The 15,998-nt window shown below is 45.6% G+C and overlaps 1 protein-coding gene across 1 annotated transcript in view; it reads right to left on the bottom strand.

The window, feature by feature from the left end:
* The window catches only part of LOC120980679 (solute carrier family 22 member 6-B-like), a 58,680-nt gene that overhangs the window by 7,963 nt on the left and 34,719 nt on the right, over positions 1-15,998 (bottom strand). The window contains exon 2 of the mRNA XM_040409923.1: positions 1,452-1,555. Coding sequence (XP_040265857.1) covers positions 1,452-1,555 — 104 coding nt within the window. The remainder of the gene's footprint in view (positions 1-1,451; positions 1,556-15,998) is intronic.

Genomic DNA, 15,998 nt, shown 5'->3' on the forward strand with positions numbered 1-15,998 from the left:
TATTCCCCCTGCTTCTGAGTGGAATGAATCTTGCTGTGCAGCTGAAACAGGGAATAATATGGCTGAAAAAGACTTTAGAGAAGCCCAAAAACATGTGTTTCTTCATAGTTATGACTGTAGACAAAAGCTCAGCCATTTGCAATTTATTAATTTTTTTAACTCAGGTACGCTACAATAAACCAGGCCCGGAAGGAACTGCAATTAAGATCAACAGCTGATTCAATAACAGAGCAAGCTGTACGGATCAGGTGGATAAGTGGCAGAAGTAACCACTGTGCCAAGTGACCGGTTTGACTTTGGGCCAAACCCTAAGGGCTTTATTCCAGTGACCCCTGGTTCTCACCTTTTACCCCTATATAAGGATCTGGTCTTAGCCGCAGGGGGGGCGACCGGACTGATACTTCCTGAGATGGTCCAGGTACACTTGGCAGCTGACCTGCAAGGCACCAGCAATCTGGGCAAACAATATAGAACACTGTCCAGACACACAACCAGGATACAGGATCACGGACAGAGCCACATAGCCAGGAACCCATGCACATCAGGATACAAGGAATATAGACAGATAAGAACATAATCAGACAACAATGATACATTGCCTAGAACCCATGCGGAACCAATGCATGGCACACACAGACAGATCTGGAAAAAGAAAGACATAGTAATATAGAAACGTCGTACATAACCTTAAACCCATGCAGAATGGGGAGCATGGCATTCCCAGACAGGGACATTAGGACATGAAGACATTGAAGAATAACCAGGCTGACCACACAAGTCAGGGGAGAGTCACAAACACACAGCATTCCTGGAGACAGACTGAGCCCCCAGGGCATACATCACACAGGTTTAAATAGCCAGTTCAATTAAGGACCTGAGCACCTGATACAAACACAGGGAAACATTAACCCTAGATAGACACAGGGAACACACAATTCACAGGGTACAGTTCACACTATAGAAGACAGTAGCCAGCATGCACCACACAAGCAACAAGCATACACGGGAATCACAACCGCCACCAGTATGAAAGTGCACAGGCAGGCAGTCTACACAGCAACAGAGTGCCACAGTAAACTGCACATCATTACATACCCAAGCAACCAGTATACATAGGTAACAGCCTGCAGCCAGTATGCAGAAGAGCAGCCAGCCAGACTACATGCCAACTCAGTGTCACAGTGAACCGCACTGTGACATCCAGCATGCAAAACTTTTTTCTACTAAAAGATGTTTTCTCAAACAGAAACCTAACAGATAGTCAATGAGATCTGTTAGGCTCCATTTCTGTCAATTATGCCAGATCCGGCACCTCCATTATTTTCATTCTTATGCTCCTATAATGGTGCAGAAGAATAGAAATAGATATGAAAGCAGCCTTACAGAAAGTAATCCCCATTTGAAAATACATTGATAATCAAAAGATTTATTTTCAGCGCAGTAAATCTTACTTGTCTGATAGCCCACCAAATATTATGGCTCCAACCAGCACTCCTGCCATGTAAATGGATTGAGCGAGCTGCCTCATTTTCTTCCGATTACAGACCAAATCCCACTGTAAAAAATAGAAGAATGTAAATAAGATAACATGTTGCCATTCTTCCTCAGGAATCACACTCAGTTACTTTCAGTCACCCTCGTCACTTCCAATGTCTTTTTATTCTCTGGCTGATTGGTAGACCTCAAACACTATATTTTACAGAACTATTAATAAGATGCAATATCACTAAAGCTAAATAATTTGAAGGGTCTAATGGGTTGATTAGACATCCCAAACACATGCATTTACCGAGTGTATCCTATTAGTGGTCAAACCATGTATTATAAAGACATAAAAACCTCTATGCATCAATTCTCTTAGTGCATATAGAGGTTATAGAATGGGATACGCTTCTGGGCTTGTAAAGTTTGGGTAACAAACCGCTATGTACTGTGCCCTAAAAATGGAGCACTCACCCTGAAAAGAGCATCCCCAACCGGTACTAGAACTAAAAAATAAATAAAATAAGAACTCAATCCCTAACCTGATTATAGTACCCTACAAAATCCTATCCTCATACACATTTTGCCAGTGTAATCATCTGGTTCCTTAAGGTGTACTGGGTAGCATGCTCTCAGTGTCAATTAGCTTCTGACACCTCTCACCCCGAATTTTGGACCACTCTTCCTTAGAAAACTGCTCCAGGTCTCTTATTGGAAGGGCGACTTTTCCCAACAGCAATTTTAAGATCTCTCCACAGGTGTTCAATGGGATTTAGATCTGGACTAGAGTTGAGCGGACACCTGGATGTTCGGGTTCGACGGGTTCGGCCGAACTTCACAAAAAATTTCGAGTTCGGGACCGGAACTGGATCCCGAACCCGAACCCCATTTAAGTCAAAGGGGACCCGAACTTTTGAGCACTAAAATGGCTGTAAAAATGACATGGAAAGGGCTAGAGGGCTGCAAATGGCATCAAAATGTGGTTAAGAGCATAACAAGTGCTCTGCAAACAAATGTGGATAAGGAAATGACTTTAAATAACATAAAATACGTAAAAAAAAAAATTATAATCTTGATCTAGTAGGACTAGGTTGAGGAGGCGGTGGATGTGGCGGTGGATGTGGAAGCGGCGGTGGAGGAGGTAGCCTACACTGCTTTTTGGGTTTAAATTTATTTTTATTTTTTTAATTAGGGTACACCCCAAAACATTGGGAAATATAACCTGTGATAACTCCCTCCAGTTGTGCTAAACACACGTTCAGACAATACACTGTCTGCAGGGCAGGTCAACACCTCCAAGGGGTAAAGGGCAAGCTCAGGCCATGTACCCAATTTGGAGACCCAGAAGTTGCAGGGGCTGACCCCTGTCAGTCAGTTCGTGTAGGCGTGTGCACACTTACTGCCCCACCATGTCACACGTCCCTGTGATGTTCACAATCCAATTTGATATCTGCTCTATCAACTTTCGATGTTTTTTTATGAGACTACCATGTTGATCACGGTTTTCGGCGAATCAGGGTTCCACCCTGGAGAGGGAGCGTGAGACCACATCCAAGGGAGGATACATTTTTTTAAATTAAAAATTATAGAGCGGAAATATGGGACAAAGTATTAAAACGTAAAAGTGGGTTAACTTTTTAAAGTTTAAGCATTGAATGAAAGTTTAAGCATTGAATGAAAGTTTAAGCATTGAATGAAAGTTTAAGCATTGAATGAAAGGATGTGGCGCCATCAATTAATGAAGAATTTCTTAAATTTTATTCCCTGTCAACTATGCAGAAAAGGGGTTTCTATCCGGCAAAATTTGAAAAATGTCACCTGACAATGTAACAGACGATTTTTATTTTATTTATGTTCATGTCACCTATGTAGAGGTGCCCCAGTGACATCCACCATTCATTTCGATATCTTCTCTATCAACTTTCGATGTTTTTTTCTGAGCCTACCATGTTGATCACGGTTATCGGCGAATCAGGGTTCCACGCCGGAGAGGGAGCGTTAGAAAGGGAGACTGTGGCGAAACCAACCTCGCCACAGTGTTTTGGAGAGGCCTGTTTATCCGCCTCTTGCCTCAGGATTATGGCCCATACTAACTTTTAAACCCCTGAACCTATTCAAGTGAATTTTGGATAGGTTTGTCCCCAAGTTATACTGTTTAAATTGATGTAAGTTATATGTATGGCCAATGTAAACTCACAAAGTTGTAACAATTTATAAGTGTAACTTGTCAGCTTGGGAGGAAAATGCTGGGTGTGTTTCTATTGTGCCATTGTCCCATTGTGTGTTTAAATGGTGATGTCTGTCCTGTTGTCCTCACATGTGTATTGGTGATTTCTCTTTGTCCTGAGAGATAATTGGATTGCTCCTCAGGTTGTCTCCGGGACAGAGAGGAGGAAACCATGATGCATTGTGGGGATATGTTGTATCTGTCCTATGTCACAGTCTTCATTCTGGTCCTCTGGGGGCGTGAACGATTGGTTGCTGTAGTTACATTGTATGTGTTGTAAATTACTGATTGGTTGTATTTCAAACCCCTTTGGGCAGTACTATGTTTGTGGTTTATGAATAAAAGAGGCTGTACGTGAAGTACAGTCAGACCACTGCTTGACCCTCAACACGGAGCCTTGTCTCGTTATTGTGGGGATCCGCTGTATGCTGTTAGGGACTGATTGCCAGGGGTGTAAGCTGATTCCTGTTCATCTGCTAGCAGCTATTCATGAGGTTCCAGTTTGGAGTGCTACTTTGTATCCAGTTCGGGAGTTTGGTGTATCCTGCAGTAGCTGCGCCTGTCTCTCAGAAAGGGGCAAATCGCCTGAACGGATTTTAACCCCTTGTCTGCTGAAACGTTCCGTTACATTGGTGGCAATCAGTGGGATGGCGTCCTAGTGTGAGGAGAAGCAGCTCGGAGACACCGTTCGTGGATTTACTAAATTGAGGGTAACGCTAGTATCCGTACAGCGCCCCTGGCTACGGCAGGATGAAATCGGCTAGTCTTCGAACAGCGTTCCACTACGAGGATGAGGATGACCCGGACTGGAGGGATGCAGTCCGGAAAGGCGTCTGGTATGATGCCCTGGAAAATGCCCAGCGGTGGCGGGGAGAGTGTCTCCCCAGTGAGGAACAGCAGTTGCGGATGCGAGTGGCCTTGCGAATGCCCCTTCTGGGAGAGAAGCCCCTGAATGAGTGGGTGACAGAACTGGAGAGCCTGGTATGGAAGGAGCTTTGGCTAGATGACGCCTACCAGGCACTCTGGTGGTATGTGATTCGGCACTCCCCCTGGATGGCTGAGCACGACAGACCCGAGGGTGAGAATTATGATGGCCCTGGCCTGTTGTTTAAGGCCTTCGCAGAACCGGAGTTCGGAGATGCTGAAGGGTCCCGATTCTGGGATATCTATGACTACAGGGAGGCTATGCATGATTGGGCTACAGCGAGAGAGGTGAGACAAGACCTGGCATCTCTAGTGACAAAGGAGTGGGAGCTGGAGCAGGACTACCAATACTTCTTCAGCTCAATTCGGTCCCAATATACACTGCCAGAGAGCTGGGTGGCAGTCCCAGACCTACAACCCTACAGCTGGGAAGACCCGACTGAAGTATCCCCTGCTTCAGTACCAGCTACAGAGGTAGGAGTCCTCATAGACTGGTCCTGTGAGGAACCACAACCGAGGTCTCTCCACCGGGATGCTGGGCAGCTGACCCAGACCCTCAACAGCAGCCGGAGTTGCCAGGTGTGGACGCAGGTGGTCCTTACTCGCAAATGTTGAGGGACCTCACAGACTGGTCCTGGGAGGACCCACAGATGGCAGGTGGAGATGGGACCGAGGTCTCTCTACCAGTCCTACAGAGATGCTAGACGGTCGGTCCAGATCTCCAGCCATCTCCGCAGGGATACCAGGAGGAGGAGGTAAGCGAGCCCTCCCCTTCCCAGGTACTTCCCAACCGAGTTCTGGGGGCAGGGGATGAGCCTGCGATACCCACTGATCTCTCTCCCCAACCACAGGGGGACAGCACCCCTAACTCCGATGGTGCAGATGGGACCGCGGTCTCTGCACCAGGCCTACCGGGATGCTGGACGGCCGGTTCAGATCCCCCACCAGCCCTGCAGGAATGCCAGGAGGAGGAGGTAAGCGATTCCTCCTCTCCACAGCCGATCTGCAACAAGGTCCTGGGGGTAGGATTCCCTGACCACATCCCAGTGGAAGAGCTGGCATCTGGGCAGAGCGCAGTCGGCCTCTGCCCTCCTCTATCCTCTTCTCCAGAGGCTGACTTTCCACAGGCTACCCCAGTGGAAGCGCTGGCATCTGGGCAGAGCGCAGTCGGCCTCTGCCCACCAAGTACCTACAGCTCCAAGCTGGAGAACCACAAGGAAGCGAGGAGTAGCAGATGCCCACTCAACAGCTGGGGACATACAGAACAGAGCCAGGCCCCAAGATTCAACAGGTCCAGTATTGGGTTGTGGTTGGACTGCCAGACTAACTCAGGTACTGACCGTGAGGTCAGGTATCTGGTTAGTCTTCCCTGGGAGGGGGAGATGTGTGGCGAAACCAACCTCGCCACTGGGTTTTGGAGAGGCCTGTTTACCAGCCTCTTGCCCTACGACTATGGCCCCGGGACATATTACCCTTCAAGAACAGTGTAACAGAACTATGCCGCATGTCTGGACTGTTAATAGGATCGAACGCGGTCAGCGGTGTATACTAAAGATTCTGTGGAACTAAAATCGGATGCGCAAATACACGAACACTGCTAACCCTTACCTTCTTCCATACGGAACTTTCAGCTCCAGAGACTAAGTCCCGTTCGAAGATGGGACTTAGTCGTTTTTCTGCATGAAATTGACCGACCGCATAGCCCAAATCTATGGAACTGTTTTGGGCAGGAAATTGTGCTTGCGGTCGGTCATAAAGGACTTCCACTTAACTTTTGATCCGCTGGAGGGATTTGTGTGATTTTTGGAAGTGGTTATATTTGATGTATGCTGAGTTTTTTTGGAGATGGAATGTATGGTTTTAAAGTTATAGAGTATGTTTAAAAACTGTATTTTTACTGTCTGTGATAGTTATGTTAATCCATAATTATATCACAGACAGAAGGGAGGATTTTGTGTGTTTGGGTGGGGATTCCTGTCCTGTTGTTTCTCTGTGTGTATTGGCGATGTCCTATGTCCTGAGAGATAATTGAATTACTTCTCGGTTGTCTCCAGGACAGAGGATATTGTGTATTCGTCTGTCTGTGATGATTGCATCAACCCAGTGTGAGGTAATTCTATCACGGACAGAGGGGAGGATTTTGTGTGGGAGTGTCTGAGTGTATTGTACGTGGTTATTGGCTGTTTTTACAAAACCCTGGTAACTTTGTTGGAAGATGTGTATAAAATGCTTGTGTGTTAAAATAAAGAGAGTTCCTGTTTTAACCCTCAAGGTGAAGTGTTGTCTCATTCTTGGGGGGAGGATTTATGGTATGCTGTTCCAGTTTGACTGCTAGGAGTGAAAACCTATTCGTATGGTTCCTATTCAACTGTCTACAGCATTCAGAGGCTTGAAGAGGATTTATATGTTGCTTCGGTTCGGTGATTGTGGTGTCTGCCAGAGTGCTTGGAACCCTCAGGAAAACGCTAGGAGCATCGTCAACGGAGGTACCCAGTCGGGGTGCCAGGTGATCCGTTACAGAGACCTCATCCAAGGGAGGTCAATGGCTGCAATGGGATGAAGCGGAAATGTGGGAGAAGCTATTGAGGCGCAAATGTGTGACAAATTACTGAAGCGCAAATGTGGGAAAAGTTATTGAGGCGCAAATGTGTGACAAATTACTGAAGCGCTAATGTGGGAAAAGTTATTGAGGCGCAAATGTGGGACAAATTACTGAAGCGCAAATGTGGGAAAAATTATTGAGGCGCAAATGTGGGACAAATTACTGAAGCGCAAATGTGGGAAAAGTTATTGAGGCGCAAATGTGGGACAAATTACTGAAGAGCAAATGTGGGAAAAGTTATTGATGCGCAAATGTGGTACAACTTGTTAAAGTTTAAGCATTGAATGAAAGGAGGTGGCGCGCATCAATTTAAGAAGAATTTCTGAAATTTTATTCCCTGTCACCTATGCAGAGCAGGGGTTTATTCACGTCCAAAATTGTAAAATGTCAACCCAAGAATGCAACAGAAAAATTACAGAAATTTATTAACCTGTCTACTTGGTAGAGCAGGGGTCTATGACAGAAAAAAATTGTTTATTGTCACCCGAAAATGTAAAAGAAAACTTATTGAAATTTATTAAGCTGTCAACTAGGTAGAGTTTTCACCCGAAAATGTAACAGCCAATTTTTTTTTTGTACCTGTCTACTAGGTATAGCAGTGGTACATCACACCCAAAACTTGTTGAATTTCAACCAAAAATGTGACTGACAAATAATTGAAGCCTGATTCTCTGTTATGACATGAAGCCTTATTCTCTGCTATGGGACCTCTCTCCTCTGTCTGGGTGACGGGGCCTAAATATCTGACAGTGGCCTGTTCCAGTGGTGGGTGACATGAAGCCTGATTCTCTGCTATGGGACCTCTCTCCAATTGATATTGGTTAATTTTTTTATTATTTTTTTTTATTCATTTCCCTATCCACATTTGTTTGCAGGGGATTTACCTACATTTTGCTGCCTTTTGCAGCCCTCTAGCCCTTTCCTGGGCTATTTTACAGCCTTTTTAGTCCCGAAAAGTTCGGGTCCCCATTGACTTCAATGGGGTTCGGGGCGAAGTTCGGGTCAAGTTCGGAACCCGAACATTTTCGGGAAGTTCAGCCGAACTTCTCGAACCCGAACATCCAGGTGTTCGCTCAACTCTAATGATAAGGCCTACGCCACAGGATTGGTTTATGACACAAGTGGTGTCAATGTTCAAAAAATGAAACCGTAAACTATAGGCCTGTTGCCTGTTTGCTAAGAGATGCTATCCGTGAGTTAATGAAAGCAAGTGTATAATGCTGTATCAACGTGGTTTTATGTGAGGGAACAGTCCTGTCAAACTAATCTGATCAGTTTCTATGGGGAGTTAAATTACAGACTGGGACTAGGTGAGTCATTGGATCTTGTTGCATATCTTGATTTTTCCAAAGCATTTGATACTGTGCAACATAAAATGTTGGAACATAAAATAAGAATGCTTGGACTGGAGGAAAATGCATGTAATTAGTAAGTAACTGGCTCAGTGATATAAAGCAGACAATAGTTATTAACCCTTTTCCACAAATGGACGTAACTGTACTTCCATTTTTGTGATGTATTCCTGCAAATGGACATACAGTTACGTAATTGGAATAGAGCAGGCACAGAAGCTGTAATACAGAGCCATGCTCTCATTGAAATGGCTAAGATTGGAACTAATTATTTTCCTGGCTGTTTTATTCCTTATATGTCATGGTTAGTAGCAAGTTCGTCATGCCTAGCAGGCCCTACTAAGGCACTACTAAACTTTTGCAGTGTATTGGACCAACAATCATTCTCCCAGTATGATTTTAAAAAAGTTAAAAAAATATAATTTTGAAAAATCTAAAATCAAAACGTTCCAGTAAAAAGTTTTTATTGCTCTTATCCAGTCTTTTATTATTGACACACAGAATGAAAAAAATAAAATGCACATAATTGATATTGCTGCATTTGCAATCACCTGGTTCATAAAACACAAATGTTACTTGGGCCGCATGGTAAAGACTCTAAATAAATTAAAACAATGCTAGTTTTGGTCATCTACCTTCCAAATTTGGTATAAAATGCAATAAAAAAAAGTATAAGTACCCCAACAATGGTACCAATAAAAACAACCCCAAAGTTGCCTCCACAGAAAAACTGGGTCTTAGACAGAAAAACATGGGTCCTAGAATATGGCTAAACAAAACAATTGATTTGTAATAAAAAAAAAGTGATGTTATGGAGAAAAAGTAGTAAAACATAAAAAACTATAAAAATTTTGTTTTATTGTAATCGTTAGAAATGAGAGAATTTCTCAAAAATTTAATTTGGTCAGTTCACCGAATTTTCAAAAAAGATTTGATTCAATCCGAATTTTTGGCGACTCATGTTAAAAAACAGCTATTTCCTGGCTACAGAGAGCCTGTATAGTGGTGTAGATTAGAACACTATGCCTTGCAGAAACACGCATAGGGAGTCTGCTGTGGTAGAGATACAACAATGTGAGTCGGTATGACATGGAGATGACAGGCATTACTCTTAGAATCACTGCACACTTCACTTATGGGGCCAAAACTGACTAAATATCTCAAGTGTGAACTCAGCCTTACAGGTCAATGTTAGCGCCAGGTATAAAGAATCGTGCAGAGGCCCAAGATCCTACTATAGCGTGAAAGAGTGCACTCCTTTTACACCATCATCAGCTGATTTCACATAGATTTCTACAGAACCTGTTCTATTAAACGTTTATACAAGTAGAGCCCACTTGACAGAGTGGAGAGGGTGTCACCAGTAAGTTTGTGTGGATGTCACTGATTATTTTCCCCTTCCTCTGATCCATCAGAACAATAACCCCCCAAAAAACGTATCCTGTCTGTTGAGCATCCGCCTTCACTCGGTCAGCATTTGGTCAATAATCCATCAGTATTGCTAAAGGCAAAAAAACAAAACAGGAGTGGATCCAAAACAGAGATGTGACATGAATGGAATCTTTGCATGTCTTCTATGCTTTAGGGGGCTAAAGAATTTCCTGGAGGTCTTTCAAAAGTCGAAATGTCTTTTAATACTTAACTGTTCGCAACTTTATTTTGTCCATAAACCTCGTTCGGGGATTTGACATAATTAAATGAAATATCTCAACAGACAAACAGAGGGCTTCTGTTACATGGCTTAGTGGAACACGCTGGCGACCCGGTTTGACGCTTTTTCAGGGCAACTTGGGGCTGTCCAGTCATTGTTATTCGGGGTTGAGATCAGTCTGCCGGGATAATCCATCCGCGTTGCCGTTCTGTTTTCCGGGCCGGTACTGGATGGTAAAGTTGTAGAGTTGGAGTGCCAGACTCCATCTCAGTAGCCGGCCATTGTCCCCTGCAACACGGTTTAGCCACACAAGCAGATTATAGTCTGTAACAAGTGTGAACTCCTGCCCGTATAAATATGGAGTCAATTTCTTTAAGGCCCACACCAGGGCTAAGCACTCCTTCTCCACCGCTGCATAGCTGAACTCTCGGGGAAGAAGCTTTCTACTAATGTAGGCAACAGGATGCTCTCCTCCATCTTCTCCCACCTGGCTCAATACTGCCCCCAGTCCGAACATTGAGATGTCGGGGTCTCCCGAGTTGGTGAACTGGTCCGTTCGGTTCTAGCTTGTGCCCGGGGCATTACGGTGTGTGCAGCTGCTGTAGAGGTGGGGATGTAGGCAGAAGTGAGGGGGGCCCAAATCGTTACCCAGAAGGACTTCTGCAGGTAAGTTTTCCATTATGCACTTTTACTACACCGGATCCCCAGTCTAGGTGAACGCGGGCTTTAGGCAGGTAAAATACGGCTCCCCCAACCACTCGAACAGCTACGGGTTGGCCTGTACACTTATGGGCTGGAACCAAGTGCCTCTGTACCAGTGTAATGGTAGCCCCAGTGTCCCGTAATCCTTGGGCGACCTGTCCGTCAAGTTTGACCTCTTGTCAGTGCTGCTGTCTATTATCCCTGGAATCAGCCTGAATGGGATTGACCTCGTACAATACCCCCAGATATCTCTCAAGGTGAGTGTCTGTGTCCACGCTGTGGACAGCCGGGGTACGGGATGCAGCAAGGGTGACTGGGGGGGCTCTGGAGGTCGCTGGGCAATAATTTGTTGCAGCTCGTATTCCCTCCGTTCTCGAGCTTCCGCTGCTACCTGGGCGAAAATCTGTGCGATTCGTTCCTCAGAGGGGTTTGGCCCATAGATGGCCAACCGCTCCCACACTATGCAAGTCATTTCATATCCAGACGGGGTAGGGGTTTCAGCCATGGCAGAAATCCGATCCAGCTGCTGTAAGTCCGCAATCAGCTCCCTCTTAGGTCGGTTGCTGGCACTCCCTCCACAGTTTTTCAGTAGATCCTTGAGGGTTGTCCTTTTTAGCTGCTCATATCGGCTTTCCATTCGACCTGCGAGCCTCCTGAGGTAGATGGACCATCCCACTGCTGCCACCAAATGTAAAGGTATCAACCGTTGGCGACGTCCTTCTCCCCTTGTCAGAGTGGCACTGTACAGTTGCTCCAGAGCCTTCCAAGCCGAATGGTGATTCCCAGTAGCTGTGCAGCTCTTACAAGAGCTAGTAAGGATATAGCTGTTTCCTACAACACGAGACGAGACTGAGAGTTGAGGGTAAGCAGAAAAATCTTTATTGGTGCCACACTTGGCCTTATATGCAAGGTCCTATGCAAGGGGACCTCCCCTCTGGACCTGATGGAGAACTGGGTAACAAACACACAGACCAATGGAAACAACCACACATTCCGGGACACTCCCATACAGGCCACACAATGCCTCCCCTCTGCCTGGGAGATAATTAGGTCAGATACTGTATGTAACCTAATCATCTCCAGGCAGTAAAACCAAATTTTTTATAAAGCAGTAAAAAGTACCCCACAATCCACAATTTCACCACAAATGTGACATCCCCTGATAGCCCTGACCTGGTTGAACAACATATCAAAAAATCACCCAGATCAGAGAAGGAATTTCCTGGAGGTCTTGTTTCTGACCGACCGCACACGAGGCTCCTGCACAAAATTGTTCAATAGAATTAGGCTGTGCGATCGGTTCCCTTTGAGAGTCGAAATGTCTTTTAATACTTGATTCCTGATTGAGATTTTATATGTGATCATATACTATATTATCTTCCTTAACACTTGATTTTATATTCCCTGATTCTGAGGGCACACACTCTCTTAGAATACGTTAGCATCACAGGCTCCATAGATTCCATTGAAGGGATCCACTAAAATCTAAATCCGTATCCAAGGGTTTTTGGCACCTCCCCCCATGTCATTTTTAGCGTTTCTACGCAACACCACTTTTCTGACTCCATTCACCCAGGCAAACTATGTGCAGGACAGCATGACACCACCGTGCCCTGCACATGTGGTATGCTGGAGGAGCACCGTAAATTGTCCCTGCAGTGGAGGCTGAGGACACGGTGGAGGATGAGGAGGCAGAGGAGGACATTGTCGCAGAACCAACGGCGTGAGAATGTGGAGGCGGAAGCGGCGTCACCTGGCCAAGTTGGTGGTGTGGCTGGGCAGGAACCACATTTACCCAGTGGGCCGTAAAGAACATATATTGCCCTTGACAGTAGTTACAGCTCAACACATCTTTGCCAGACACCAACAGGCTCAAGGACTGGCCCACCTTCTGTTCTACATATGTTTGCAGGGCTATTACTGCCTTTTTCGCAAAGAAATGATGGCTTGGGACTCTCCACCTCGGCTCGGCACAAGCTTTCAGTTCTCTGAAAGGTGCAGAGTCCACCACTTGAAAAGGGAGGGACTGCAGCACCAGCAACTTGTCCATGAGCACGTTCAGGTTCTGAGCCGTTGGATAAGTGCACACATACTAGGAGTACAAAGATGAGGAGCAGGAGCATCAGGACCAACAGATGATGGGAAGGGAAGGACAGACAGCCCCCTTCAGCTGAGGTGGTGGAGCCTTGACTGCATGAAATTGGGTGCATGCCACTGGCTGATGCAGCAGTTCCTGCGGCAGGCTGGACCACCACCTCGGAGCCACGGTTTTCCGTGGCCACTTTTATGGTAATGCTGCATATGTTGACGCGGGGCAGTGGTGTCAACACTGGCACCCTGGCCACGCTTCACCTTCTGACCACAAATTTAGAAAATGGCCATGTTCACCTCCTCTGGCGGCTTAACAAAAATTGCCACACCTCTTAGTATGGCATTTTTCCCCCAACACTTCACGCTAACTGCCTTCTACCGCTGCTTCTGTGAACCCCTGTACCACTACTTTCTGGGCAGGTAGTCTCCTGCGAAGTGGGTGGTCTACCCCAGGAACATTTAGTTCCCAACCTCCCACTGCTCTCACACTGCTGACTCACGGCCACATTACCACCTTGCTGGCTCAGCGGCTGCCTCACACGTTGGCTGCCATCTTCTTCTCGTGATGATGATGATGATGAAGCCCCTTCTTCACCCGGCTCCCAAGAGCGATCGGCTACATCATCATCATCCGCGGTGAAGGTCTGCTGCTGAGCTGACCATCTAAAACATTAGGGGCGAGTGCCTGCTGTTAATCTGACCTTCTAAAACATTATGGGCGAGGGCCTGTTGCTGAGCTGACCCTCTAAAACATTAGGCGCGAGTGCCTGCTGCTGATCTGACCATCTAAAACATTAGGGGAGAGTGCCTGCTGCTGATCTGACCTTCTAAAACATTAGGGGCGAGGGCCTGCTCCTGAGCTGACCCTCAAAAACATTAGGGGCGAGTGCCTGCTGCTGATCTGACCATCTAAAACATTAGGGGAGAGTGCCTGCTGCTGATATGACCATCTAAAACATTAGGGGCGAGGGCCTGCTGAGGACCCTCTAAAACATTAAGAACAAGGGCCTGCTGGTGACACCATAAAAGCCACATTTAGAGTGCCTTTATTTTCAGATGCTTTCCTCTGATGGGGTAGAGAAGTCTAGGGCAATCCAGGCCTTGTTCAATCCAGGCCTTGCTCAAGAGTCAACCGGTCAGCATTTTCAGTTGACAGGCGGATGCGCTTATCAGTTATTATACCCCCAACAGCACTAAATACACGATCTGACAAAACGGGCCAGCACCTCCAAGGCGTAGAGCGCCAGTTTGTGCCACGTGTCCAGCTTGGACACCCAATAGTTGTAAGGCACAGAGGGATCACTGAGAATGCTGACACGGTCTGCTATATTCCAAAATGTTTCCGTCCTTGTGACACTAGGTCGTGCATCAGGTTGAGGGTGCTGGCGGGGTGTCATAAAACTTTCCCAGGCCTTGGAGAGTGTTGCCCTGCCTTTGTTGGAACTGTTGTGTGTTCCTCTTGTCTCCCCTCCCCAGTTGGCCAAGGAACTACGTACTGTGCAGCCAGCGTTGTCAGCTGGAATTTTTGGAGCAATTTTTCCATAAGGACCTTCTGGTATTGCACCATTTTGCTCATCCTCTCCACCACAGGAATGAGAGATGAGAAGTTCTCTTTGTAGCGGGGGTCGAGAAGGGTGAACAACCAGTAATCGGTGATGGCCAAAATGCGTACAACGCGAGGGTCATGGGATAGGCAGCCTAACATAAAGTCAGCCATGTGTCCCAACAGACAAGACTTCGCTGTCCTCATCAGGAGGGTGACTCTCAATCTCCTCATCCTCTTCCTCCTCTTCTACTCATCCATGCTGAATAGTGATGAGCGGGAGGTGCCATATTCGATTTCGACGAAATTCGTGAATATTCGCTAGAATATTCGTTTCATATTCGCCGAAATTGAATATTCGTCATTATTCTAGTTATCGCGATTAATATGCGATTTAAATAATCGCGTATTGCGATTATAACTTAAGGCTACTTTCCTATTGGTTTGATATCTAGAATTAGCGAAGATGACGAATATGACGAATGTATTCGTCATATTCCTCAAAACGAAGATAACGAAGTATTCTCCATCTTCGTTTTAGCTACCTATTCGTCAACTTCGCTAATTCTAGCAATTAAATAGGAAAGTTGACTATAGAGACAGCTGTGTTTTATTTGATATGCGATTATATTACTTTGCTTTTTTTAAAATAAATAGAATAATTATAATACTTGATAATTATTATAATTATTCTATTTATAAAAATAAAAAAAATGTAATATAATCGCATAGCGAATTAAACACAGCTGTCTCTATAGTCAACTTTCCTATTTGATTGCTAGAATTAGCGAAGTTGACGAATAGGTAGCTAAAACGAAGATGGAGAATACTTCATTATCTTTGTTTTGAGGAATATGACGAATACATTCGTCATATTCGCTAATTCTACCAAGCCAACCATAGTAAGGCTGGAGAGGACAGAAAAGATAGGATATGTGGTAAGTTGGAAAACATCACATTTCAGAGTAGATTTTTAGTACAGAAACTATAACATGTAGGGATGAGCGAACTCGAACCGTAAAAGTCCGGGTTCGGTGTTCGCCGCTTTCTTGGCGCTTTTTGAAAGGCTGCAAAGCAGCCAATCAACAAGCGTCATACTACTTGCCCCAAGAGGCCAACACAGCCATGCCTACTATTGGCATGGCTGTGATTGGCCAGTGCAGCATGTGACCCAGCCTCTATTTAAGCTGGAGTCACGTAACGCCGCACGTCACTCTGCTCTGATCAGTGTAGGGATAGGATGCAGCTGCTGCTGTTAGGGCGAGATTAGGCAGGGATTTATTTACTGAAGTGATCGATATACAGCTGTGTATCATACAACCTCTGCTATTCAATTGCTCACTGTTTTAAGGCTGCCCAGAGCGTTTTTCAGTCACTTTTTTCTGGGGTGATCGGCGGCCATTTTGTGTCTTGTGGTGCGCCAG

This window comes from Bufo bufo, chromosome 10, assembly GCF_905171765.1.
Source record: "Bufo bufo chromosome 10, aBufBuf1.1, whole genome shotgun sequence".
Classification (NCBI taxonomy): Eukaryota; Metazoa; Chordata; class Amphibia; order Anura; family Bufonidae; genus Bufo; species Bufo bufo.